General features: G+C 45.1%; 2 protein-coding genes across 3 annotated transcripts in view; one reads left to right on the forward strand and one right to left on the reverse strand.

The window, feature by feature from the left end:
- Positions 1-24289, forward strand: part of LOC142565820 (salivary anticoagulant protein P23-like) — a 104921-nt gene extending 80632 nt beyond the window's left edge. Inside the window, exons 1-3 of one of the 2 annotated variants that reach the window (XM_075676364.1) lie at positions 16663-16768; positions 22685-22730; positions 23656-24289. In XM_075676364.1, the coding sequence (XP_075532479.1) occupies positions 16736-16768; positions 22685-22730; positions 23656-24242 (666 nt within the window). In that variant the 5' untranslated portion in view covers positions 16663-16735 and the 3' untranslated portion in view covers positions 24243-24289. Of the gene's footprint in view, positions 1-16662; positions 16769-22684; positions 22731-23655 lie in introns of those variants that run through there. The other variant, XM_075676365.1, reaches the window with a different exon arrangement.
- Positions 159-11187, reverse strand: LOC142565821 (uncharacterized). The gene is made up of 3 exons (XM_075676366.1): positions 11101-11187; positions 10954-10995; positions 159-811 (listed from the first exon to the last, which is right to left on the reverse strand). Exons 2-3 carry the CDS (start codon positions 10985-10987, stop codon positions 213-215), a joined length of 633 nt encoding a protein of 210 aa, XP_075532481.1. The 5' UTR covers positions 10988-10995; positions 11101-11187; the 3' UTR covers positions 159-212.
- Positions 24290-27446: the final 3157 nt, after the last annotated feature.

A 27446-nucleotide genomic window follows, 5' to 3' on the forward strand; every position in this document is an offset into this window, starting at 1 on the left:
AAATCGCATACTATATAATTACACCACAGAATGGCGCAGTTTGGGCTTAAAAACTTAAACCTTAGCAGCACTCGTCGACAGCAATCACTGTGGGCCGCTGGCTTCGAAACTATTTCTCTTCGTTGCGCACTGATCAGCTCAATTCACTGTCTCTTCAATACGCAACAAAATGTAACTTTATTGAGCGCCTCTCTGTTTCGCCTTGAAGTGCTTCATAGATTGTTCGCGTACGGCACCGGAACGCCCACCATAGCTTCGGCGAGGTAGTCGACATAGTCTTTCTTCAGCTTCCTTTGCAGTATGTCCGAAGAGGCGAATGCGTAGCCGAATTTCATGGCTCCGTTCTCGGTTAAGTTACCGAGGTTTGTATACTTTAGCGCCGGCTCGAGCTTGCTGCGCACGGTCAGCTTTACGTCGGGGTAGCGGCGAGCCCCGATCTCGGCGTGAAGCGAAGCCAAAGTCGGGGAAAACGTGGCCGTCACGCCGAACACGTCCGGCCGACCACCCAGATAGCGCTGGTACGACGTGAACTGGACCGCCAGGTTGTCGAGGAGAAGACTGCACAGCACTAACACGCGTCCGGATGGCAGCGTCTTGGCCTCGGCACAGTCGCCGGACCGGTTCACCTTGCTCAGACCTATCACCTTCACGTCTTTGATGTTCGCTGTCCAGTCGCTGCGGATAAAATTTCCCAGTTTCGTGTAGCGCTCTGGGGCGTTCATCGGGTCCAATTCGGCGTACTTCTGCATCCGTTCCTCCAACACGGTGTCCATGAAATAGTTCGTCTCTTGCACAGTGGCACCCATGGCACCTGAAAAAGAACAGACACATTGTTACGCCTCGCACTTCTGTCCATTATTGAGTATGCCACTTCAGAGAATATTATTCCATCTCCCAAAGTGTTGCGCATCGTTCTATCGCGGTCTGTAGACCTGTGCCCTTAGCTTGTAAGGGCGTCCTTGTGTTCGTGTGCCGCATGTGTGCCTGATATGCATTCACTTGCATGCTTATGTTGTGCGTTTACTCTGGGCCTGCGTGCTATACCACGCTAGAAGAATTTAGTAACCACGAGATAGCGCACGTGCCTTTTTTTCCTTCTAATGTTTCCTATTCCAGTTTTCTTATTCATACTTTCACTGTTGTCATAGTTCGAGTATACGTAGCCCACAATCGGAGACAGTAGCGCATTCTTTTCTTTTTCATTTCCTTGGGCTGTACTCATCTGTCCTTATAATAACATTTTTGGTTAGACCAGCTCAATATTATAAAGAACGCTGGACTAATGGCAGATTCTTGCGAATCATCATTGGTCGAGACATCTGCTTAAGACTTCAGATAACCATGCAAAAAAAAAAAAATGGCCCCCGAGGGTCATATGCTTATTCCAATTTCTTGTGGGGGGGAAACCTATGGCGTGTTGGTGCACGTGACGTTGCAACTGTGCAGGACACTGTTTCTTGGGCATCTACGGTACAGCTTGCCTGTACTGACCAGTACTTGCAGAACTAATACGTACAATCGAAAGTGCTTGATCCCAGTCATTCAGGGTTCTTCTTGGATTGTCACGTCTTTGCGGAAACTATATCGATTACTCAGGACTTCCCTCCTGTCGCGACTCACATTGCTGTGTAAGTGCTCAGAGCGCACATCAGGCACTTCGCCCGCACCCTCTCCCACCATCTCGCCTCGCTTCCATAAGACGCATATATATATATATATATATATGTATATACACACACAGCTAGGGGATCAGTTGGAGAAGGTGGAAGCACGTGCCTCTTGCTGCTCAATTTCACTTATGCGTGGGCTGATGCGCTATGAGTGATGACAATTACTAAAAAAATACTCATTAAGATAGAAAAATAAAAAAAAGATCCAGAATACGGACCTCATACGGACCCCATACATCTTTCTGTCAGACAATATAGGCACATCACGCCTGCGTCCCTGCCTATTATGTGCCAGTGGGGAGCCCTCCTTTATGCTTGGCTCAGCTGCAAGACCGACTTTGAGTACCAGGAATTCAGGCAAAAGTAGAATTTTCATCGCTATAGTTGTCAAGCAGCTCTCTGTACTCCTGAAGTACGAGAGGTACAGAGAGGCAACCTTCGTATTTACACTTATGGCGCGACCACTGTGGGCGTACCTGCGGGATCTGTGATCGTCCCTGAAAAAAGCCATCCATCACCGTAAACCTAAGACGGCTTACCGGACAGCGTCGATATCTGCAATGTTCGCTGCTCTCCGTGGCACACTTCCTGCGACCCCTCAGCAACCGCTTCTAAAATGGAGCGTGTTCAATAATTCTAGGGCGGCACTACAATGTATGCTATCCGTCCAACAACGTGGACCATATGATCAAGTAGTGACTGTTTTGTTCTTCGTTAGAGTAATTATGCAAGCCATTTTGGGGAATGGGCTAAATAACAGGCGGTGGGAAAGGTCATGGATATAAAATAATTTTGAGAAACACAAGAGGACATAAACAAGTAAACTTTAAAATTGTGTTGCGAGGTACGGGTATACATTAAACAATAATGAATGCGTAAATATTAATGTAAAGAAAAAAGCCGCATAAGAGAAAGGGCAAAATTGTATGCAATTCTTTTTGCCTCACCGAGAAAATCGCAAGTGGTGTCACATAGGTTCCGTATAGCTAGAACTCAAACATAAAACTACCAAATAGTGTTTGAAGTTCGAGAGGTTATTCATCCTCTTGCCATGGACACGCCATCTTCATCATCGTCGTCTTTCCCAAACCATCACGCGCGTACCTCTTGTAATGCCACGCGTATATGAAGTTGTTTTTTTAGCTCCACCTAATTTTTAAAAAAATATCCTGTGGCACAGAACACAATTTTAACCCTTGAGCTAAATTACTAGATGAGGCGGCCATCACTTCCACGAGTAATCAAAATGCCTAAATGAACACCCAAGAAAATTAACCTTTTAATTCATTAGTTTACGGCACGTATATTTCAATTTACGAACTGCAGCCGGGGAGTTCGCAAGACCTATCCACTTGGATAGAATTCTGAGCACTACATGACTTTCGAGTTATAATTTCCAAACTGTCCGGCAAAATACATTGGCGTTCCAGTTACTTTTCACTGGCACTTTATTCATATTTCTAGTTTTTCTTTACAAAATGCGAAAAGAAACCTAAGGAGTAAAGTCTGAATGCGCACGCCTGCACTTGACAAGGGGCCTCACACGCAGTAGGACATTTGCTCTAAACAACATCGACGACATGTTGGCATACGTTATACATATACACAACGCTGAATGTTATAAAATTAAGCATAACTGAAGACGATATACATGTCAATAATTGTAATAAAATACTTTCAAATGCTACAAGCAAGATACAAAACACGCACATAAACGTATATGCGAGAAGAAAAAGAATGAAAAAAAAATGAAAAAGAGCGCCCCGCCTCCCAAGACAGGTGCATAATTCCTCACAAAATGAATAGTGCTGATGCACTTACATACAATAAAATAAACCTCTACTTATGATAGTAACTCATCTGTAAGGTAACTTTTCAAACCTTTTAGTGACACCGTTTGCTTCACCTCTTTTAGTAAGCTATCATTTTGATTTAGAATATATGAAATCTGATATTTTAAACTTTAAAAACCGTAATTCATTTTTCATTTTGATAGTCAGTAATGTACGTAGCTTTCTATAATTGAAGCTCTTATTCGTATGGAGATATGTTTGTTCAAGTGTCTGGTAGGGTTTCTTTATTTCACTATTAGGTACCTTCCTATCTTACGTGTGTACAGTTTGTTATTGCTTAATAGGGTATATTTTGAAATAAAATGTTTCGTGCTTTCACTAAAGCTGAACCACTCAGGAGCGCTTATTGATTTCTTTTGTAGAGAAATGGCGGGCTTAAGTCATTATCGCCGCTCGTGGACAGGAACGCGTGGGCCGATCCCGAGTGCAATACCGGGCCGACCGGCGGCGGAAGTGAAGCAGGCTTCAAACAAGCACTCCGCCAACTTCCAAAACCAAGTTTAATATTTTCGGTTCAAATAGAACGACATACATTGGGCGCTGTGAGAGTTGGTCTTCATGCGCTTTATTTGTTTTAAATCCTGTTTGACGAATAATGAGAGGGGGAAAACAGTGTGTCGACGACGCCTATGCGCGTGGCCTGCGCTTCTGTAGTTATGACGTCACGCGCGTCGGAGGTGCTGGCGCGGCTACAGCAGCGGTTGCGGCAGATGCGTGGGAAGTATACGGTGACCGTGACGGCGCTTGTGTCGGTGTAGTGTGGTGCCGCATGAAAAAAAAAAACAACGTACGATTCCATGATGTATGCTGCCCAAACAGCTTCGCTGGTAATCCGCCCCCATGTGAATGTTGCGGCTCCACAAATTTTTCCGAAACGGGTCAATTCCACCTAAGCAGAATTGCTTAGGTGGAATTGAAATGAAACGAAAAGGTTTGTTATCGGACCGCAACGCTATAAAAGCAATTATATGATACATTTTACACGTAGGCTAGAGCTACATTACAGTGACAAGTAATTAAAAGTTATGCAGCACATTTGACCAATATTCGCACGTAATGTTGGGATTTGACTATTTTTGATTTAAAACACTCGATTCGATGCGGCTTCGGTCAGAAAACACTATTGAAAACGACTTTCAGAACGGTCTGATGCTATTTTAGTAGAAAAGCAAGCAGAACATTGGCAATTAGGTGCACTGCCATGCTTCATGAACACTGAGAATAACATTTGGAGAGAGCGAATTTGTCTGTTTGAAAGCATTGAGAGCCTCGTTTGTAATGTCTCATAGCATCTTTTTCTTGAGCATCATTGAAGGGTGTAACAAAATCAGGGATACAACTTGCAAAGAGACTGCCACAGTTCCTCGATCACATAGTGATCTCCTATAGGGCGAGTGGATTTGACTCATTTTGATCCGTACACCAGCAGGATGGCTCATTTTCGATTTGAACCAGGATCTGCAGTGTGCGCCTGTGTTGCTTGCTTTATTTGATCCAATTACTTCTGATAGGTTTTTTGGAGGAAAGCTGATTATATGTGCTTATCAGTGGATCATAATTTTACCGAGTTTTAGTTTCTGAAATTGGCTCATGCCGAAAAAAAAAACTTCGTGTATGCGCCACAGCAAAAGTATACGCACCATGGTATGTAGCATAGAATTGCGAACTGCAGCTTGAACTTTACCGAAAACAGGGACGTACACTCATCACTTTCATGCCACGCGCTTAGGTTTCCTAAAATGTCACATTATCCTTTTTATTTTTTTTTTCCGGCAATTGAGAGTCCATTCATTGGGCTCCTTGCACCGGCCAGACGGCCAGATGGCGTAGACAGAGAAGTAGCGGAATGCAAAAAAACGCGCGTACACTCATATTTACATGGGTTTTGTCAATATAAGTGCGCAGAACTCCACTACGACTTCTCTCACAGCCTCACTTTTGCTTTGGAATGTTAAGCCCAATGAACCAAACAAAGAGTTTTTTTTTCTTATTATTATTGCTGATTTGCAGACCTTAGCGAGAAGTTTACTGCGATTCATTGGTTAGAAACCAAGGGAGGGAGGCAAAATGCAGAACACCGCCTGGCTCTTCGTAGAAAAAAAAAAAATATCGTGCTCAATTCTCATCTCGCTGAGAGTTGTTAACTTGATCCTTCTTTTTTTTAGTATATATATTTGGCAAGGCAAGATGGATATTACCTTTTTCTTTTAAATACCATCAACCTCATGAAAACTGGTTTAGTTCCGGTCACGTGGTGACATGAAAAAGCATGGGACGTCCCGTGGTGCCAGCCGGAGCGCCTATAGCTACACGCGAGGCGATCTCGGCTGGCTGCCCGCACTTAGTGATTCGGGCTGGTCGACAGCGTATTCACAGGTTCACATGGTTCTGTGTTTTTTTCATGCAACTGCATTTAGTCGCCGCAAAAAAAAAGTTTTCTGGTGTGTCTTTTTGCCACGTGACGATCAAGGCGTGGTTACGCGCGCTCCTGACGCGCTCGGCCTCGACACCGCGCTGAAAATGAGCTGGAACTGTTCGTGCCAGCGTGCCTTAAATAAGAGCTTTCGATTTGTTCTAAAAACCGATTTCTTATGAGCTCGTCGTTAGCTACAAACTTTGAACAGGCATTGACGGCCTAACGTCACTAATTAAAATTTGAATTGATAAATCTTTAGGTAGGCCACTAATAGATCCAATAGAGAATTTTTTTTCCGTCCACCCTTGTTGCGAATGTTGCACTCGAAAAAAATGTTATCGTGTCTCGATTCCCCTATGCTTAGTACGTATTTAGAGACAGCCGTCGCTGAAGCACCCGGTAGTGCATGCCTTCACATCCCGAATGGCTCCACGTATCATTCGTTCAACGTGAACGTGCGTTTTCATTTAACTTAATAATGAAAAAAAAAGAGAGTAAGGAGGATAGCCCCATCTACGAGTATAGGCTAACGACAACAGCCTTGATCGGGGACGTAAGCCACGCTTACCTGCAGAGGCGGTACAGAATACCCTATGCATGTCGTTAGAGAGAAAGAGGAATGTCTTCAATTGAAACTGAAGAAGTTACGTGCTTTTATGACGTTAAATACCTCGCTTTATTGAGATTTGATGGTGCTTTGAATAAAAAAAAAGAAGGTGCGTTAGAGAGAGAACGTGATCCCTGTAATTTGTTCTCGGCAAGAAATGGTTGACAGACACACCTTGTCCCCAAGAAGAACTAGAAGAATGTATACGTGCACGTCACAGTTAACAGAATTTACAGCCGTTTTCTCTTCTTTGATAAGGTATAGCCCTAACCTGAGAAGATATATATATATATATATATATATATATATATATATATATATATATATATATATATATATATATATATATATATATATATATATATATATGTGTGTGTGTGTGTGTGTGTGTGTGTGTGTGTGTGTGTGTGTGTGTGTGTGTGTGTTTTCTTTTCTTTTTTTCCTTTCTATTTTCTTTGGGGGGAGGGCGCTGATTTTCTGTGTGACAACTCAAAGTGTCGTTTTTGGCTGAATAAATAAGCTCATTGCGTACGGCTTGTCGAAATTTTTGCGCACAGTTATCCTGGAAGCTTTCCGTCGTACTCTAGTCACGTCAAGTAAATCTCGTACAGCTTTAAACAACAAAAGTTAAACAGCTTCGCTGGATATCCACCTTCACAGAGTGGAATGGCTCGCGAGTTTTGTTTTCTTTTTTTTTTGCAAAGTTGCGCTTCTCACTGTGGAGAAATTACCGGTGGTGTGTGGCTTTCATGCACGCATCAACGTAGCCAAATACATTTCTCAAACGCTGATAACTAACAGCATTTATGCAAAGCACACAGGTGATCGCGGGACTGACCGGCGATTCGCAAAGTCGGGCTATAAATACTGACACCACTGGCATCTTGCCTTTGTGCTGCGGGGTTTCACTCTGCGCCGTCTGTATACGTATAGTACGTTCTCTGTAGTCTACACATGTCGTCGGCTAAGTGTTTTGTTGGTGACATGATGGCAGTGTTGCAGTAGCGAACACACTCAAAGAGCAGTGCTGACTTGTACGCATTCTACCTTGGACGCACTTGTATGCGATGAGAGCGCAGCGTTCTTTTTGTTTTTACTTGTTAGGAATGAAAAATTTACCTTGCAAACATATGCTAGCTACTTCCTGACAAATGCTACGACTTCCTCTTAAGATTGTATGTACAAAATATCGATAGCCTGATCCTTCCGGTTAACAGTATATATAGAACGATTTTTTTTGGCGTAACTGAGATTGATGCAACACCTAATACGACCTTTAGCATAGTTGAGGCTATGTGAGTCCCATCCCTTACCATGGTCATGGTCTCAGGTGACATACAATTCACAACGTGGATCTGCATGACCTGCGCGTAGCAGCACAGGACGCGTGTTACTCAAGTGGGCCATCTTGTGTTAAGGTCCGAGACATTTTTGTTGTTTTTGTTTGCATAGAAGGTTCGTAAATAATTTCGCTTTTTAATGTTGTTTATAAGAAAACATGCTAGAATAATCAGCCCTTTTTCTGGATGCACAGAGAACTCGCTCGAAGCCCTTTGTACGAGGAACATGCTGGACTCACGGGGAGAATGAATCCGGCAAAAGGCACTGCACATGCCCGAACAGGTAAACGAACAAAACACACGTGATTAAATTCGCATAGCGCATTGTCGGCTAAGTTTGTGAAGTTCGCCCCGACCACCCTGTAGTATCTCACCAGGCAAAGATAATCGCACCTCTCTGGATACGATGAGCAAAAAAAAAAAAAAATTCAGTTTGTGCAGTAGCGTTAGGATGAATTCACGTGACATTGTTTTTCATTACCACGGCAGGGGCGCAATCCTCCGTGAAAATGGCTGATTGTCTCGCTACTTTACCACCCTTATTAAAAGGTATATGGGGCGTCCCACATAACTTGAGCCAAACTTTAAAATATATGCAAATGCCACGTAGCTGGACAGAACCAACGTAAAGTCGTTTTCCGTCGCTTGGAAATACTCAGATTATTTTTGCACTCCGCCTACTTATATAACTAGCCTTAATTAATTAATCAACTTCTCAAATATTGCAATTAGGTGTAAAAGAGTCAGTGAGAAAAATTGTATAGCAACATGAAAAATTCCGGATGCAGCTTCCTGTTGCTCAATACGAGCTACATAGAAATGTTTTTTTCCAAGCGTGAGAGAAGCCCGCGAATACACGCAAAATTGCCGTGCGACTGGTCGCCCGTCACACCTTGCGTGTATTCGCGGGCTTCTCTCATGCTTGGAACAACACTTTTATGTAGCACGTATTGAGCAACAGGAAGCTGTATCGGGAGTTTTTCATGTTCCTCATGCAGTTATAGGCGGAATGCAAAAAATAAGCTCGGTGCCTCCAAGCGACGGCAAACATTACCTTGGTTCTTTCCAGTTACGTGGGATTTGCATATTTTTAACGTTTGGCTCAAGTTACGTGGTACGCCCACTGCGCCGCCATATTGCGAAAGCAGTGGCGCCGCCTATGAGCAGCGCCATATTTTTGCTTGGGTGAAAGCGGTGTTTTGCATGGCAGGTATAGGCTCGGCGGAAGGTTAAGGCGCTTGTTTTCACGGTCGTGCGGTCTGTTTAGTGTGACGTGCGTCTTCTACGTGGTAAACGGTTCTGTGAGACGTGCTGAAGTGCTTTAAGGCGTCATGACCGGAGTTTCTGCTGGCGTTGAGGTGGACGGAACAAGCAGCGCGATGTGTGCGCGCATATTTGAGCCTACAATCAGCCTCGGAGATCAATTGTGTATTTCTGAATGTTCCATTCACTAATGTGACCTTATTGCAGTATTATCCTCTATTTCAAAGCTGCGGTTTAGGAGCCATGAAGCATACGCGACGATCGTAACAGCGTGGCTACCGTTCTGCTACGATAGGAGATATGATGTTATACTTTGACAAGCGTTCAAACTGTTCGCTGCAGGTTACATTGTGTGACTACTTGGTTCGATGGATGAGATTTCCGCCCCTGAATAAAGTAGTTTTGGAAAGTAATAGCAGCTTAGCTTACAGTCTTAATTACTGTTGTCCAGCAAAGGAACTGTTTACGAACTGCGCGAGAGTCCTAAGCAGTGGTATGTGCTGGATTACACATATATTTGTTCTATATGCGGCATGTTCCAAGCATACGGCATCAGCGGTTATATATCTCTAAACGTTGTGCGACGTGACTATGCGAGGTCGTATTATGGCGTTAGCCCGTTTTCTCTTTCTTTTTCGAGGAAGAGGATGATAACCGAACTTTTTGGAGGGGTTGTGTTCGTTCCGTTCTGTACGACGCACTCACACATATTATGGAAATTTTGTCCTCGAAAATAGCCATCGCATTCTTTCTATGCGCTCCCTCTCATATGTTACGGCTGTATACAGGCCAAAAAGGCAATGTCGAAGCGCACAGCTTACATATGTATCGTGCTGGTTCACGAACCGCAGTGATCGCTGTGTTAATTGAGCAGCGCCATCGGCCTCATGCAGGAAGGCTAGCGTATACATATAGTAATTTCAAGCCTACTAGACTTGGAATGCGCGAGAACGATGCCGGTGCATCACAAATATTTTATAGCGCCTGCCGCTTAGATGTTTCGTGGTTGCCCTAGGTTGGCCGTGCACGAGCATGCGCTCTTATGTTTTACTCCCTATAACAAGCGATCAGACGATGAGCTGATTTATCATTTAATCCTGGTAATACAGAGACACCGGGCTTCTTTGTTGAATTAAAACCAATATAAGCAAAATAGTTCACAACACATACACACACCGCGACTGATAATGTGCGTACACCGCGGCTGATAAAGCGCGTCACATTTTTGCGCCCCCAAGACATATTTCCGCCTACTGTAGTTACCGATGCACCGAAAGGCTTCCCTGGCAACCTTATATGAACGGGCATGGCGAAAATTTCACAAAGTACGATCTAAAACATCTCGAAATTGTTCCGCAGCACGCGACAGCAATACTTTCAAGCAGTGCCTCGCCGGATCGCCCAATTAAGCCAGAGAGGAGGAAAGGCTCTCCGCGCGCCCTATCCTCCTCGCCCGATGAAAAGGTCTATAGGTAGGAATTCTTGCAACCACTTCTTTAATTTGAAGTTCCTGAAGGCGTAGTATGCATACGGGACCCCTTTTTTAGTGTTGCATTGAACAAAACATAAGTGTTCATGAATGAATGAGGAAACATGAGCTACATATATCTACGTAAAAAATATTATATTATAGCTTGATTGCAAAATCACGTAGTGTAGGGTACGAAACACTGAGATGAGTTAGCTAATCGGTGACATGACAATGATAACAAAAGTTATCTCCATAGGTGTTTTCTTGTTTCGTAGGTACGTGCTATTTTCAGTTTGAAGAGCCATGAAAATGAAGGGATCGAAATGCACATACCAGCGCAGAGCACAGCTAGAATTGCGAGCCGCATCGTTGACACTGTAAAGAAAAGTAGAGGTGGCAACGTGAACAGAGTTGTGCGCTGAATAACAAAAGGAGATGGTTATGAATCTTAATAAAATGAAAAAAAAGAAGAATACATACCTAACTAGCGGAAGGACTAAGCCCTTGTCTGCTAGTGTTTCGATGGTATGAAGCAACTTTGGGAAGGTTGATTTATTATCTCGAGACACTCTGCGAGCGACAATTCACGTGATTGCAATTGTCGCCCGGGGAGGCCTATCGCAGAGTGAAAGCCGCGATAAAAATATAAAAATGGCGCACGATAGCAGCGGGAAAGTCTGGCCGTTGTCACCAAGGGCTCACTTCGCTCCACCTACATATCACGCATCCCTGCGCTGCGTCGCACAAGTTCCGTGTCCGAGGAGTAGCTGGCGCCGCGATTACCGCTTCCATTCATTTGCGTGCGCACTTACTTGGAACGAGCTCCCTCGCTTTATCGTCATCAAGGAACAAAGCGCCAAAGTGAATCTTTTAACAGTGCAGGGCAGATATGTTGGTTGTCCTGCGATGCGATACTGTTGGCAGCTGCAATCACTTGTCAAAGAAGTAGTGAACTGACTAGTACATGGGCTGTTTTCACAACTGAATTCTTCATTGTCGAAAATTTCAGCCAGCAAAAGAGTCTGTTGTGAGAACAGTGCCTGTTGTGACTTTACCCTAATTTTTTTAGAGCGCAGCTCTTAGGGGCCCGTTCCTAGGTTAAGCGTCGCCGTCCCTCGGCGTAACCGCGCGAACACGCTCGTCGTCGTCTTCTGCCACAGCTGGCTCCGATGCCGCTCCTCATACCAGCGTTTCCGTACTGCCCCTTCCTCTGCGAAGGCGCTGACTGCACTGGCCCACTGCTAGTCGGTGCGGTGATTTCGGTCTGAAATTTTTTACCTCAGTGTATCGCGAAATGAAAACACATAGCGCGCTGCGCTCGAATTTTGCATTAGGTAGTATCGTAATTGTCGGACACTTTTAGCCTTGCGTTGTGGCGCTACCGAAAGCAGCTATATATCAGCTTCAACTTTCCCAGTTTTCTGTCTTTTTGTTTATAGTCACTTAGCTTAATTAAGGACAATTTTAGAGGAGCCATTCAATGAATACATTAAAACAAGACTAGCCTTTTGCGCCAGAGTCGATCACGATTAAGCTGATACTAAACATGGAACAGGATGGACAAACAGCGTCCGTCTGGAAGCGAACTGTTCAGCTCTTCAGAGGTTCGATCGCGAGCTTCAGACTATATATACACTCTAACTATATTGAGCACTGGTGCCTGTGTGCCACCCGCCGCTGTCACAGTAGGCTGAAGCTTGCGCCCTCGCAATCGATATGACAGCACAGCATAATGTCGGGTGTTTGCATGATTCTCATCCTTCTTTCGATTTATGAGCGGGAAGCAAGCGGGCGCATCTCTAGAAATTTGATGAAAGTGCGCGATATATACGGTGACATTTGTGGAAACTGTGTGGTGACCTCCAAAAATACCTTGTCATCAGTGACCACCTCATTTCCGTTTACACATTTTCCACACAGTGAAGGCCAAGGGGAACGTCTTTAGCCACGTGTTAATTTCTGCAAGGCCCTCCATGTTTAAAAAAATGGCACTTTCTGTCAGTCTCGGGCAAGACGCAGTGCTTCCTAGTATTTAAGGTGCACGTGTGAGCTAACCTTATATAGTAGAGTCGATTTGGGGAACTCGAGGTGAATTGCGTGTAAATTCTTGAGTAATTTGTTGCGTGAATCAAGGCTCTCATTATTTAATGCGATAATATTAGGCAGGTAAAAACGGGGCCGTGGCGGCGTTGTATAGCCGCGTTTGTAATTCGGGTGCTGATTCAGGAGGCGGTGTGCGCCAAAAGACGTGGGATGGTCAATCCTGACCAACACATTCTATTGCTGTCCTGATATCAGTGCACGGTGCGTCCTCGCAGGGATTTTAATGCGATGACATTATACGGACCAAACAACGCTGTAGAGGGTAACGTCGTCGGCGGAGCAATTAGCGGAGCGCCGTGGTCGGCCGTAGGGGACATTGTAGACTCATGGAGAGCAGCGGGTAGACAGCAGCACTGGACATCAGCAATAGATCGTAATGCCGCAATAACTCACAGATAATTATGAGTTTGGAGAAGAAGCCACGTGGATGTGGGAAGACAATTATCGAATGGCGGAGTTTCACAATGCTATCGCAATACTTCATGTCGAGTGAAGCATACGGACCTAAGAGCGTTTTCTTTCTTCTTTTTTTGGCGGCAAGGCAGCCCCGCAGTGGATTCAAATGCGCAGTATGACGGAAGCAAGCACACGCGTGCTTGGATCATGTCACCGCCTGCCAGTCTTATTAAAACAGTGCCAAAATGCAGATTGATTGCTTGCTGCAAACTGGAAGCCCTGGTTTAAGAGCAAGTTTTGTAATTCCACATCAGGTTACAGAATGCAAGCGAATATGTTGGAAACAAAAATACAAAAAGAAAGAACAACGCCATGATAGACCAGAAACAATCTTTTTGTTTGGCTAGGAAACAATGATGCTTTTCAGTAAGTAAAGTTTCACTCCACACTGGTGAAATTTCTCTGAGTTGTCTTGATTGCACAGAATACACTACTTGCAAGAAAATATCGCACTTGGCTACTTTCCTTTTTTAAAGTAATGTTTCAGGGAAACAATGAAAGAGACCGGTATATAAACAAGTTAGCTTGTGCAGTCGCCTACAAATTGATACAGAAACTAGAAAATTAACACGAGAACAGCTTAATTGGAACGTCATGCTTGAGATAAATGACACTTATGTTGTTGACCTGAACTTCGTCGTGAAATACCGCGTGTTTCTGCTACGGCTGTCTCAGATTAGAAAGTATATGGGATTCGACACATAAATATAATTTTTGATTGACCAAGATTCATAGCAGCGGCGGACGTCAAACTGTGCGCGATAAATCTCCAATACAATATTAATTGACACAGTTTATCTTGTCAAGTATTATCAATGATCTGAAGAGGCGCGTTTTAAATGCAGAATTGAAGCCTACCAATACTCGAAGCATGAACTTATGCTAGAAACCCTGTGCCTTGCACCCTTTTCGAGAGATAAGAAATCAAAATCTGCAGTGAAACACTCCAATGTGGTTCCAATTATTACATTTCAGCACTTTGAAAGAATGCAGCGGGGAAAACGCTAAACTGGAACAGCAACGCACTTCACAACAGATTCTGAGTACATATTTCTTGAAACTGGTGCAAGGCACATAATTTATCACAGAAGCTTATTCTTCGAGTACTGAATGACTTATAATCTGTACTTAGGTGTAGCGGTCGGGAGTAGAATAACTAACTAAAGACATAACTTCGGTGAGACGGGAGTTGTTGTTGCTGTTGGTGTTGGCCTGAGTGATAGCGGCACAAATCCACAGTTGGAGATTGGCCATGAATCGGGTGGTTAAATTAGGCGGTAAAAAAACGAGTGTTGTCTGCCGCTTAATCCCGCTTCTTCTGTTTTTCCGCACTTCTGTGCTTCCTCTTCTTTCACATTCCAGACGCAGTCAGCTTCATTAAACATGCCTCTTAAAGTAACTTATTATGATGTGATTAGCGAATTAAAGAATAATATTAATAATAACGGAATTATTTTATTGTCACCCAAACTCCCATGTTCGCCACTGCCATGAAATGAAGCCTGTGGGATCAGCAGCTCGGCGAAAACTCGAAATGAAATAGATTGCTACAAAATACGGCGCCGTTTACATGACCGCGCGCTGCACACACATGGTTACTGCCCCTCAACTCCATTCCAGCTTATATGCATTGAATCTATTCTGCTGAGCAGCGATAATGGCAGCGGCCAGCATCGACAGGTATACCCGGGGGAGTCGCCGCCCCCTAGGAGGTTGGAGTGGCAGTTCAACGAGGCGAGTTGCTCCGACCCGTCTTGTCGCTCGTACGGCCCTATCGGCTAGGATTTACATGAAGCCGGCACAAGGGCGCCAACCCACCTGATAAGAGAAGTAAATTCCACTCTTCCGAGCTAACAAAAGCACCGCTAATCTGCGTTTACCTGCTCCCGATACGAGAATAAAGCAAGCCAGATACTATCTGGCTATACCTTTCCCTCATTTTACTCGGTATTTCTTGTCAGCACGCAATGCAGGCTAGTCAAATATGTCTCCTTTTATTGCACGTGTTGCCTGTGCCGTATAGTTTCCTACGATATTTCCTAGTGGGAACTCTGCGGCTTTGATCGTTACGCAGCCACCATGGTAATGATAATTAGCACGCGGATTTGTCTTATCTGCGTGCTCGCGGATTCCGACATTCATGTGGCTTCGTTTATTACACTTCATCCGCATTCATTGGCCTACATTTCAAGCCAACCTATACTTTATTTAAGATGCAGAAGGCAATGAGACTGCGCAAAGACGCATAATCACTGCTAACTGCGGTGGTTCCGTTTGTCCATACGTGCATGGTGTAATGGTTTCAATATCGGGTTTCTGTGCTTAGAGTGCTCGAAGCCTGTCGTCGGACAATTTTAGTAATGCTTATTGAATTGGTTATAACGACATGCTTCGTCGGAAATGATCAGATTACAAAAGTCACGAAGCCGTTTAAATCCAGAAGGACGACGTTTAGGTAATTCCATGTAAAAAGATCATTGCCGTACTGGCTGAATTGCCCCGCTTGCAGCTCCCGTAGACACTAGCTCCGGAGTTGCCGCTAGTAAATGTGCGAAAGTCCATGCTCGGTAGACTCGCGATCCCCTGATTATCAGCTCGAGTGGTTTGGCAGTAGAAGAAAAAAACGGCGTTCCTATTTGTCTCAGCTTCATGCGTGCCCAGTTATTCTATTAAAATTTACACTTGTCTATGTGTTCAACTTTCCGTGCTTTTTTTTAAAGTCCAAACAAAAGAACTTTCAGAGCTTGCAGCAAGTCATCGGCAGAGGTCGACGGTTTTCTTATCCGGACCTGGTGGCTGGCTAGCCTTGGAGCGAAACTACTCAAAACTGTCGAATGTTGTCCAAGGCAACCCATTTATTTTAAAGGCGGAGATTGCGAGCGTTTTTATTAATAATTAACCTGAAAGCAACTACCACTGAATATCAGCTTATGATTTGGGCAGTTCTCGACAGCGAAACTACGCTAACAACGTTGGTTATACTTTGTCAGCTTGGTAGCTTCAGAAACGGAACATAAGGGTAATTTGTTCAACAATTTTTAGTACATCTCTGAGACTACGCAAAGTTAATAGGCAAGATTGAATATGATTCTGTAAAAAACAAAAAGAAATACAGTACCTGTATTGGAACAGTTCTCTTTTTTCATACTTTTTCGTGTTCATCATTGGCTGGCACGAAGTTACGCCCCCACTATTGCGGGGATCGACCAATCAGCGGGACAGATGATATGAAATAAATAGAATCGGATGACAAGATCCTCACAAAATACTACAGCTTCATTGTTCCGAAAATAGTGAAATGCTGGAAAAGGTGCATTGCATTGTGGTGTCGAAAAATCATTTTCGTTTCTTGTACGTACGTTGTTCTGTTTCAGCCTTGACTCCAAAGTGACGATGTTCAATGCAACAACCAGTTATCTTCAACAAAGGTGATAAGAGCTGCGCTGAAATCGTTAGTTGCTCCTTGCATGTGAAAGAGACGCCTGCTGTTGGCGGAAACACGGATCTCGTCACACAAATATTATCTGATATCCCTGCTCATATAAGGCACCCGCTCATGTCCCAGTCAGGAAGCTGGCTCACTAGCAAGGTAAGCACCCGACTGCTCTTGTGCTGCTCTTTGGCGCGATATTATGCAAAATCTTTTTTTTTTTCACCTACTGCACGAGTGTTCCAAAAACAATGTTTAAAGCTCTGCGTCTACTTGTAAAAACCTACATAAAGGGAGTGGGCCAATATTCGCAGTTTCGAATGCAAATTGACTATTACACGCTAACAATTCGTATTCGTATTCAAAAGATTAACTATTTGATATTTCAGAATAGTTTCGAACAGTTAGTGCTTATATTCTAAAATACCGAATAGTTAATTTTCTAATATCAAAACTAACAAAATATTCGCAACAGCCGACTGTCGTGTTGCTGTTCTTCGTCAGCTAAACAAAGTAACGCAAATTGAGAGTGAAACAATTGAGCCAAAGTTTTCGAAGTAATGCAGAAACAAAATGGGCAGAGCAAGCTTTGTTTCCGGTTTCGCGCCGGAAGACTGCCCATGACAACCTGTGATTTTTAAAAAAAAATTTTGCTTGCAGTCTGTCATTTAGTTTTTCTTGCAGCCTAGTCACGTAGCAGTTCTATATTTTACGTTACAACAACTAATTTACTTTTTGCAACAGGTCTTTTTTACGTGTGCGTACGGCGCGCAAGTCTTCCAGTAGATTTCTTTCTTTCTTCTGAACTTCTTACTTTCTTTCGACATCCATTTAATATACGTATTTGGAAAGCTAGTCATACAGCAGCCATTCATTCTTGGATAGCTTGTTTGCAACCAATCTCTAAAAATGTTGAGAGGTCATTTGTGCAGTTCTTTAATTACAATTAGTGATAGTTTATTTAAAACTGACCCTGACTGTGTGTTTGCGGTCTCTTTTTCACTAGTCAGGTACACGAGTAGTGCCTAACTATACCGAAATAAATGTTCTGTAAATATATGCGTCTGCGTTTGGTTATTAGATATTCGATGCGATATTTGATACTTACTGTACGCATATTAAATTCGTATTCGAGAAAGTTGATATTCGCTCACCTCTAATGTATACGCGTAACTTATAGCGAAAGTTTTGCGAAACGATGTGCTCGTGCGCCAGAACCAGTCTCGCTCGGAATGGTGCGTAGCTAAACCAACGCGGAAGCGCTCCCTCAGCTGAAGGGCTATAGTAAATCCTCGGAAGTCACACCGACCTTTTATGAGTTTTCTAAGTAGCGAGATTCACACACCTAAGGAACATTTATCAAAGATAGAAAAACGAGGAAAAGGAGACTCCGATGTAGTTTTAGGCAGGGCACATAGATTAAATATATCATCTCGCACCTTAGTATAAACATACGTGAGAATGTAACTGTGAAACTTTAGATTGGGATACTGAAACTTCAGTAAATTATCATATCATTAGCTTACGGCGAGGTGAATGCGCTGGCTATAAATTGTGTACCTCTCTGAAGCATTGGAAGTCGCTCTATTACTATCTGAGAAGACAGGAAATGGGACCCTCAGAGAACAAAGTTCGCCTTTGACGTGCGATCATACTTTACGTTGACGGTTTCTCTCGCCCTCTTTCCCTCTCAAACACGCAATCCGCGAATCATTGTAAGAGCCGTCTGTGGCCGTCCATGGGCGCCATGACACACACACACACGCAAACCTAAACGGAAGTTATTTAAAACATGCTTTCTGTAGGAAATCAATACGCGCTATTCTCATACCTCGGGCGTGCATCACTGTATTGGCCATTTATGTGCAAGCGCCTAACTATTGCATGTGATGGCCTATGCGCATCATTATTAACTGACATTGTTCCTGCCGAGAAGCAGGGGCGTAGCCAGGGGGGAGGGGCTGAAGCCCGCCCCCTCCCCCCCCCCCGAAATTTTTTCGTGCTGTCCATGCACCGCCTTCCAAAACAGCCCCCAGCGCCGGAACTCATTCTCGATTTTGTCTAGAATGTCTTTTTCATGCTCGAAAAGACATTTTACCGTAAACATTGCGAACTCGGGCTGGATTTCGCGGCAACGCCCATGCACCGGTAGTCACATAACGCAAGGAGCCCCATCCGAGCACAAAGTTTCAAGGGTGTTTTGATGGCGAGCGGGCTCGTCGCGGCATCTCACGGAGGCCGCGGAATCTACGGGGCGCATCGATTTCAATTCCGGAACTTTATGGGTATTATGTATAAAGTTCTCATAAACTTTTGATGCGAAAGGTGCATTGACATGTCCAAAGTCGCGCTTTAGCTTTTCAATTCCAGAGCCTTGTGGGTTTAATGTTATTATAAACATTTGACGCCAAAGGTGCATTGCCTTTTCTAAAGTCGTACATCGGAATATACGAGACAAGCCAAATCAACACACTATCAGTCAAGTTGACAAAGCACGGAGCGAGGTCGGATCAGACGAAGCGTTGTGGGAGTTCATCTGTGCCGTCATGTCACAGAAAACAATATCAGCATTTTTTTCACCTGCGCCAAAGCGGCCACGTCAAAACACTAAAGCCAGCAAAGGTAACTACGTTAATTATTTTTCTACTTTGACTTCTATTCGTGAGGACACCTTGAGTCTCTTGTATTTATCTCGTTCTCGCTACCCGCGGGCTGCCAGAGCCAGCCAGAGCGCATGTTTTTTTCTCGTGTTGCCCCGAGCACCGCGCGGCGCACTTCGGTGCGCGTTCGTTTATCTCTGGCGGAGGGGATTTTCCCATGGCAGAGTTTTGGACGCTTTCTGGCTAGCAGACGAGGAAAAGAAACAATGGCCGTTCGTCGGCATCACTGTGGGGACTCGACGGATTGCAACGCGTACGCTTGAGCGCAACCTCTCTGGAAAGTCTTGTCTCGCCGGTGTGGGATACCGGGTAGTCCGCGTATGGTTCACTGTGGACCAAGCGTCTCACGTTTTCTTCGATATTCCTTCGGTAGACACATTAGGTGACCAAAGTAGGCATTCGATTGTGGCCAACGTATTTCTTTGTGTTTTTTTTTTCATTTCGGTGACCCCGTCCCACAAAAGAAATAAAAAAGACATTGTTGCGGCGCAGCGAATTGTCGCATGATGGAAGTTCGATTTTGTTACTTCTTTTGCTAAAAGTAATGGGCCACCGGACGCTTCATTTGCCGGATACTCTTATTATATTATTACAATATCAATTATACGGACACTCCAGGTGCATTCCTGCCGTCGCCCTCATGTTCCGTATAAAGTCCAGGGGCGGTAACATCGGGACCGCATGCCGCATGCTGCATGTGCGAGTGAAAGCGTGGGGGGGGGGTGCATGGGGGAGCCGACGATGGTGACTCAGTCTTGTGTGTGCAAGGGAGGAAAGCGGGAGGAAGCGCACCGCCTTCTGTCGCGCGCGATACATCGGCAGGAGTGGAGGAAGGGGGGCGGGCCTTAGGATTTTGTGATATGTGAATCTGTGATTGCGCAACATGTTTCTTTGCCTTGTTTGACGCATTATATACAGTGGCTTTTTCTTAGATACGTAGATTTATTTGAGGCTTATACGCATATTTCGATATCTTATTGCGAGGTGCAGTGAACTTTGTTTCCAGTGACACATTTTTGGCCTTTTTCAAGTGGTATCTTCGCATTTCTAATGTACGAGGGCAAGTCAATTGAAAGTGAGCCAACCAACCTCGAGCAATAATGGTTTTGTTCATTACCTGCGAGGCATGCCCGCAGCACTCAGGCATCTCTCATTTACAAAAGTGACGCGTAGGTGTGAGGATAAATGTTCTTTAATGCTCTCATACACTGGGTTGAACATGGTTGCGTGACATAATGGACGCTCCAAAAGTTGAACAGCGCGATGTCGTCAGGTTTTTGAGAGCTGAAAGTGTTTCCCAAAAAAGAAATTAGTCGCCGTGTGGCTGCTGTGTACGGTGAACATTGCATTTCATTGGTCACTGTGAAGCGTTAGAGGAAACGGTTCAAAGAAGGACGTGAAAGTTGCAAAGAAGATCGAAGACCGGGCCAAAGCCATACCGTGCAATCACCCCCAACACAATTGCAAAGGTCGATGAGCTGATTAGACAAGAACGGAGGATAAGCATCGAGGAACTGGCAGAGCGTGCGAACATCAGTCAGGGTTCGGTTCACACCATAATTCATGACCATCTCGTTTATCGGCTCTTGTGTGCGCAATGGATGCCCAAGATTTTGAACCACTGCCGGAAGACGGTGAGGTTCGGCACTGCCCTGACTCATCTGATCCGATATCGCAATAAGGGTGACGACTTCTTGTCTGCAATTGTGACCGGGGCGAGTCGTGGTGCCGCTACTATGAACCTGAAACACGACGGCAAAGCTCACAGTGGAAACATTTGAATTAACCACCCCCAAAGAAAGCAAAGGCCGTAATTTCCGCTGGAAAGGTACTGTTGACTTTTATTTTTCGATCCTCAGGGGCCATTACTGATAGAATTGGCTAAATCTTGAGGGACTATCAATTGTTTCCGACATTGTGAAACGCCGGATCGGCTGCATGTCGCAATCAAGAACAAATGACGTCGAAATTTGACGAGTGGGGGCAACTTGCTCCACGACAATGCCCATGCCCACGACGCTTATGTGGTTAATACAAAACTGGCAATGGTCAAGTGGGAAACGCTGCAACATCATCCATATAGTCTAGACCTGTAGCCTTGCGGCTTCCTCATTTTGGGGCAATTAAAAAAAACAGCTCAAGGGAACGCGATTCATGTCGGACGATGACGTGAAAGAGTCAGTTACAGTCTTTTTCACGCGGCAACCCAAGGAGTTTTATGAGACGGGAATCACGCGACCCGTATAGTCCGTCGGACTGATGTCTAAATGCTAGCTCATGGAGACTAGTTTAAAATAAAATACCCCATTCGTCATATATTCGCATTGACTCACTTTCATTTGCCTCGCCCTCGTATATTTTGCAGAACTCCTGCTTTTTATATGTGCTCTCTGTTGCGAATATAATTTCGGCGCAATTACTCACAATACACGACCGGTGACAGCTGCTCCTGCGCAATACATTGGAACAAATGACAGCGTCATTGAGATTTTTCCCTAGCCATCGCATATGTAACAAATGTAAACACGCTTCTTGACTGACAAAGTTTCATTAGCAGATTTGTCCTCAACTTGTTCCTTTTATGGCCTTTACATTTTTCATAACAGCGGCATGCACTGATTTGCTGGTTTCGAGCTGATATAGTTCTAAAGTTTGTGTGATATTTTCTTTACTTATTAAATAGACAATAAACACGGAATCATTGATATCAGTTATTTCGAGCACAATTTTTGGGACATACGAGTATATTCATTTATGAGAAAATACATATTTCATTTGCCTTGACAGCGCGTAGCTTTCAAGAATTCGTTTGCAGCATCTTTGGCAATGGTAATGCAATCATTATTCATGTATTTGATCCCTCGACAAATGCTATAAAGAGGAGGCCGAGCTGCAACGTGAGCCGCCCCCGAGCGAAATTTTTGGCTACGCACTGCCCAGAAGTGCACATGTTGAATTTTATGTGCCAATGGCATGACATGTATGTCAATCTCTCTGCTTTCTTTCGAGTGCGTACGATAAGTTTGGAATAATCTCTGTCCGTGTCTCGAATAAAGTTGTCGGTCTTTCTTTGCCTACGCATCTAGCTATTGTGGATTCTGCAGTACACACTCTCTACTCCGCAAGCCGTTCCGTGCTACCTGTTCAAAGCGGGTTCGTTGATAAAGCCTATCATGTGACGAATAGCATGGTTTAGTTCTTTGCACACTATACTGTAATAACATTCTTAACTGCATTATTGCGAAGGCGGCTGTAATCAGCTGCTATTTGGATTTTGTATGCCATTCACCAACCAATTTATACCAAAATTACGGCTTGCCTTGCAAGTGCGTTTGATGACATCACGGCTGCCATACTTGATGTGATCGCGACAGTGCATAGCCTTGATTGCTTTGTTGCATTCTCTTCTTTCTAGATACCTGATATAATGATTCCAGTACTCCTGTTCACCCTTTTCGCTGGTAAGTTGACCTAAAAGCACCGAATGTGTCCCTCTTTGCGGTAAGCCCGCACAATGCAAGTGATACCCAATGTCGCCTTGTTTTCTTCTACTAATGCAATGAATCCGTCAAAATGCATCTGACTTTTTTTGGAGTGTCGATAAATCTCTAGTTAATTTAGTTCAAAATGAGAAAAGAAATGCACATGCTTTAGGTTGCCATAGATTTCCTTAGTGACTACTTACTACTGGACGATGTGAAAGTTGTCGTGGCAGGTTGCATATATACTCAAAAGGAATTTTGTCCCAGCTTGATTTAGAACACGCACCTGGAAATGAAAGAAATCCGTGAATCATTCAAAGGGCTGTCTGACGACAGCAATGGCGTTTTGATGATATCAACCACCAAACGACATAAAGGCGCTGCTGAGAGGAATCTGCACAGGTGACGCCTGAAGTGAATATTTTCCCATCTTAGCACGAACTAGTAGGCATGTACGTGTTTTACGCGTCGTTGTATTAAATGAAGTCAGTCGTATCTGGCACATGCGAACTGTAGGCAAGGATAGCAATCGATGTCTTCGACGAATACCTCGAAGTCGTCTCGCTGGCGTTCTACGACGGGACTATGAGGAGCGCCTGAGAGGTCTTGGGAGTTTGGGGAAAAGCTGAAATAGAATTTGTTCCTGCAAAAAAGGAATGAATGCCTTTTTTTTCTTTTTTAAAGCTCTGGCAGAGTAGGAATTTTAAAGAAAGGGACACATGATACGATTCCGCGTGCGATTCGCCCGTCGTCAAAGACGTTACAAATTATAAAACAGAGTAGCCACCTTTCCGACGTGCCGCATGTGGTATTCCACGCTGCTGCGTGGTATGCAGCGTGAACTTTTATGTTCTCTCGACCCTGGGACATTGGTACGAGATAACCCATCAACTGCCTTCTTCAGGGGCCTTTGGTGCCACCGTCACCGATGCCAACCGCTACATCGACCAGGTGCTCGGATACCAAATGGCTGACCTGGTACGTCGAAACCGGCTGGATCCACTCGCGGTGGCTCCCTACAGCACCAACCTGGGCGCGCCCGGCACGCTAAGCGCACAGATGCGCGTCGTCAACGTAACTGGTCTGGGATTCATCCGGCGCCAAGGCGACTGCGGCCGGCCCGGATCATCGGGACCCGGTCGCGTCACCGTCGGCTGCAACGTGGTCCTCGACCGCGTCGCCGTGAGCGCCACTTCCGACCTGACCTACGTGGGCGCGCAACGTCGCGTTGGCACCCGGGCCGACTTTGACACCAACCACGCGCTGGTCGAGGTGACGTCCACTCTTGGTCAGTCGCCCACGGTCAACTTCAGGCTGCTCCGGCCACCCAGGCCGCGCGTCTCCTTCAGCGGACTCAGGGACTTGCCCCTGTACAATGTCATCCAGAAGGGCTACGAACAAGAGCTGTCTCGCGTCCTTCAGGCGCAGCTCTCGGGGCCCTACCTCGCCAACCTTGGTCACGCCTGCCGGGCTGTCCGCTTCCCACGTTAGCGTCCCACGCCACTGTGCACAAATAAAACAAGGTCTTCTGCTAGGAAGCCTGGATAATTTTTTTGTGCACATGCTTAGCTTTTACGTCGAGTTCAACATTATGAAAACAGCGTAGACGACATGCTCGACGAGGCGAGGCAGACGACACTGGCAGACGACACAGGCGCCATGTGTCGCTGCACTCGGTACGGGAACGAGGCCGAGTTAGACATCAGCCTTAAGTTTTTTTTTTCTTAGCGCAGACCTTTTCTCGCTTAATGCCTCTTCTTGGTCATCAATGAATTATCTTAAAAGATAATTTTTTATGACCTTGTACTTTCAATACTGCTTAGCATAAATATCGTTGATTGGTATGTAAACTTAGAAGAAGTTGTCAGCAAACTTCACGCATGGAGAATGACAAAGAGAACTGCTGCACTGACCTTGCTCTTCATCTGAAGAGACATATTGGTCCCCTATTGATCATTTACGCAGCGCAATCATAAGCACGCATGTCCAAGTTGCGCACATAAAACGCTCAACGTTAGGCTATCAAAGGCGTTTGCAAGTGGAGCTGTGGTATACCTAAAGAATACGCGTCAGTGGTGCTTTATTGTTTTCTCATTCAGACGTAACTTACTGGTGTTCATATAGAAACAGCATAAGAATTCGCGAAATGCAATAGTTACGTTTTCAATTACAGGCTTTATGAATATCTTGAAGTTTGAGGCGATCGTTATGGGTCACCCATTCTGCAGAATTCCTTACGCAAGCACCTGCTTCGATATATCCGCAGTAAAAGCAGGGCCTCGGTTCCATTCATTAGGTACATGAGGCACAAAAACTGTACTGTAACTGTAATCTGTAAATTCCTCATCTTGTATTTCATAGACACGCTAGACAGCCGGTGGTTTCTTGTTACCTAGTCTGTAGCTAAACAAAAGCGCCAGCTAGCGTAATAAATACACAGTTGTGAATTTAATAGCTGTCTTCACGAATGCATTTGGCGCAGCTGCTGTAAACTTTTAACGTCTCGTATAAACTAATACGGAATGATAATTTCTAAGTTTTCCAGAATGTTTCAAGATCGCCTGTTACAGATCACAGAATTCTAGTCCTTGAGCTGGATTATCTAGAGAAGCTCACATTACTTGCACGAGAAACCTAAACTCATATTCAACGAATTAAAAAGAAAACCACTAGTTGAATTCTTAATTAATTACTTTATGAGACACATTGTAATTTAATAATTGTATAGCCGGTGAGTTTTCAACGCGTATACACTTGGAATGAATCTCCTGAGCGACACCAGTTTTGGGCCATCAAACTCGCTGTAAAAATGCACTTTTGTTGAACGCACTTTTTAACAAAACGCTTTTTCACGCATTGAAGCATTGGGCGTCACGCTACTATCATAGCTAACCAGGGATACTATGCAGTGGCCGAATCTTATAACGGTTCGGAAGGGGAACCGTTCACTTGGCCTCACCTGATTGGTCGAAATTTTGCTTGCGTGAGAGGCCGTCACAGGCAGCGGGGTGGCACCACAAATAAATGATCACGTCCCGCATGTGTCAATCATTTTCAAAGCAAACCCGTCGTTGGCTAAGAGCGGAACCGGCGAAGGGGTATGTCCGCTTTGGGTTCCGTTGCTGTGGCTTGACTGTTGGCTCGCGACCCTGGCCGCGCGCGCCAGTCGCGCGACTCCGGAGACACGCGGGCGTGCGCGTTGGTTGCTTCGAAGGCTATCACTTCCTTGTTGTCTGCTTGGTGTTGCTCAATTTATTTCTCTACAATTACACCGGTTTTGTACACTGACGCGGCCGGCCACCCAGAGAGGCGGGCCACGTGTTTAGCTCTAACTGACAATACAGACGCGCTTATGGTGTGTGCCACAGTTCTAACAACGCACAGCTGCTCAGCAGAGGAAGGGGCAATAGCCCTGGCCATTGTCTATGCCTCGACCCTTTCCGCACAAGTCACCCCCATCACTATAGTGACAGACTCGCGCAAGGACTCGTGACTGCACACACACATCGAATTCTCTCCTCTGTCCCCTCTCCCACGTTACACAGGGTGCGTATCGTCTGGACTCCTGGACATGCCTCTCTCCATGGTAATGAACGCGTTAATGCGGTAGCCCGAGGTCTGACTGGCCGGGCACCATCGCAAGAGCTGTCCAACCCAGACGACGCACCGCCAGAGCCCCTACAGTACACCGAGACGCTCGAGTACTGCCGACAAAGTCGCCATAACTATCCCCCTCCTCATCCTTCGCTTAATAGGGCAGATGCCGCTGTCTGGCGGCAACTGCAGACCAATTCCTTTCCTTGTCTCCACATGCTACATATCTTTCATCCCAACCAGTACCCTTCCCATTGTCCCCACTGTGTACCACTCCATATGGGAATGCCCTAACCCTTCAGGTGTTCCTCCTATACCCAACCCTACCCTTTCCTCTTGGGAGTCTGCGATGCTCAGCACAAGCCAGCAGGAACAGCAACGGCTGATCCAGCCCTGGACTGAGGGTCCCGCTCATCGAGGAAATTTTCTGCTTGGTTTACGTAATAAATGTTTATTCTCTCTCTCTCTCTCTCTCTCTCTCTCTCTCTCTCTCTCTCTCTGATTGCTCTTTCAGTGTCGACAACGGCTGGAAGCGCGATACGCGTTAGAAGAGATGGCGGATAATTATTTGTGCCGCCTCTGCCGGCTTTCTAAGTAGACCTTTCTAAGTAGATCGTATATCGTAATGTTCGATTTCAAGTTCCATTGCTGCTATCGCGCGATGTACCGTGAGGCAGATCGCAGCGACAGCGGCGGCGAGCAAGTCATGTCCGAGCCGATGACGAAGGGTGAAAAAAGAAGGAAAATTCATATAGACGTCTAGTAAAGGTGGCCCTATAGGAACCAGTTCACGGTTTTGTTGCGCTCGCTACTTAGGAATTGCTGGCAGTGGATTCCTGATGTGTGCATCGCGCAAGCTTCTGGTAGCAGACGACATAGCGCTGCGCTCTGCCAAATCATTTACGCTTACGTTTTCCGAACCGTTATGAGATTCTGCCCCAGGATGCCCTGAGTTCCTCGCTCGCCTGAGTTTCCTCGACGGCAGACAGGGAACAGAAATAGCTAGTGCAGAACACGCGAAAGCAGCAGACAATAAAATGTCGTGACAAAACTACGTATGTCAACACGAGCGCACCCTGAGCACACCGCTTCCCCGTTTCA

This window comes from Dermacentor variabilis, unplaced genomic scaffold (genome assembly GCF_050947875.1).
Source record: "Dermacentor variabilis isolate Ectoservices unplaced genomic scaffold, ASM5094787v1 scaffold_12, whole genome shotgun sequence".
Taxonomy (NCBI): domain Eukaryota; kingdom Metazoa; phylum Arthropoda; class Arachnida; order Ixodida; family Ixodidae; genus Dermacentor; species Dermacentor variabilis.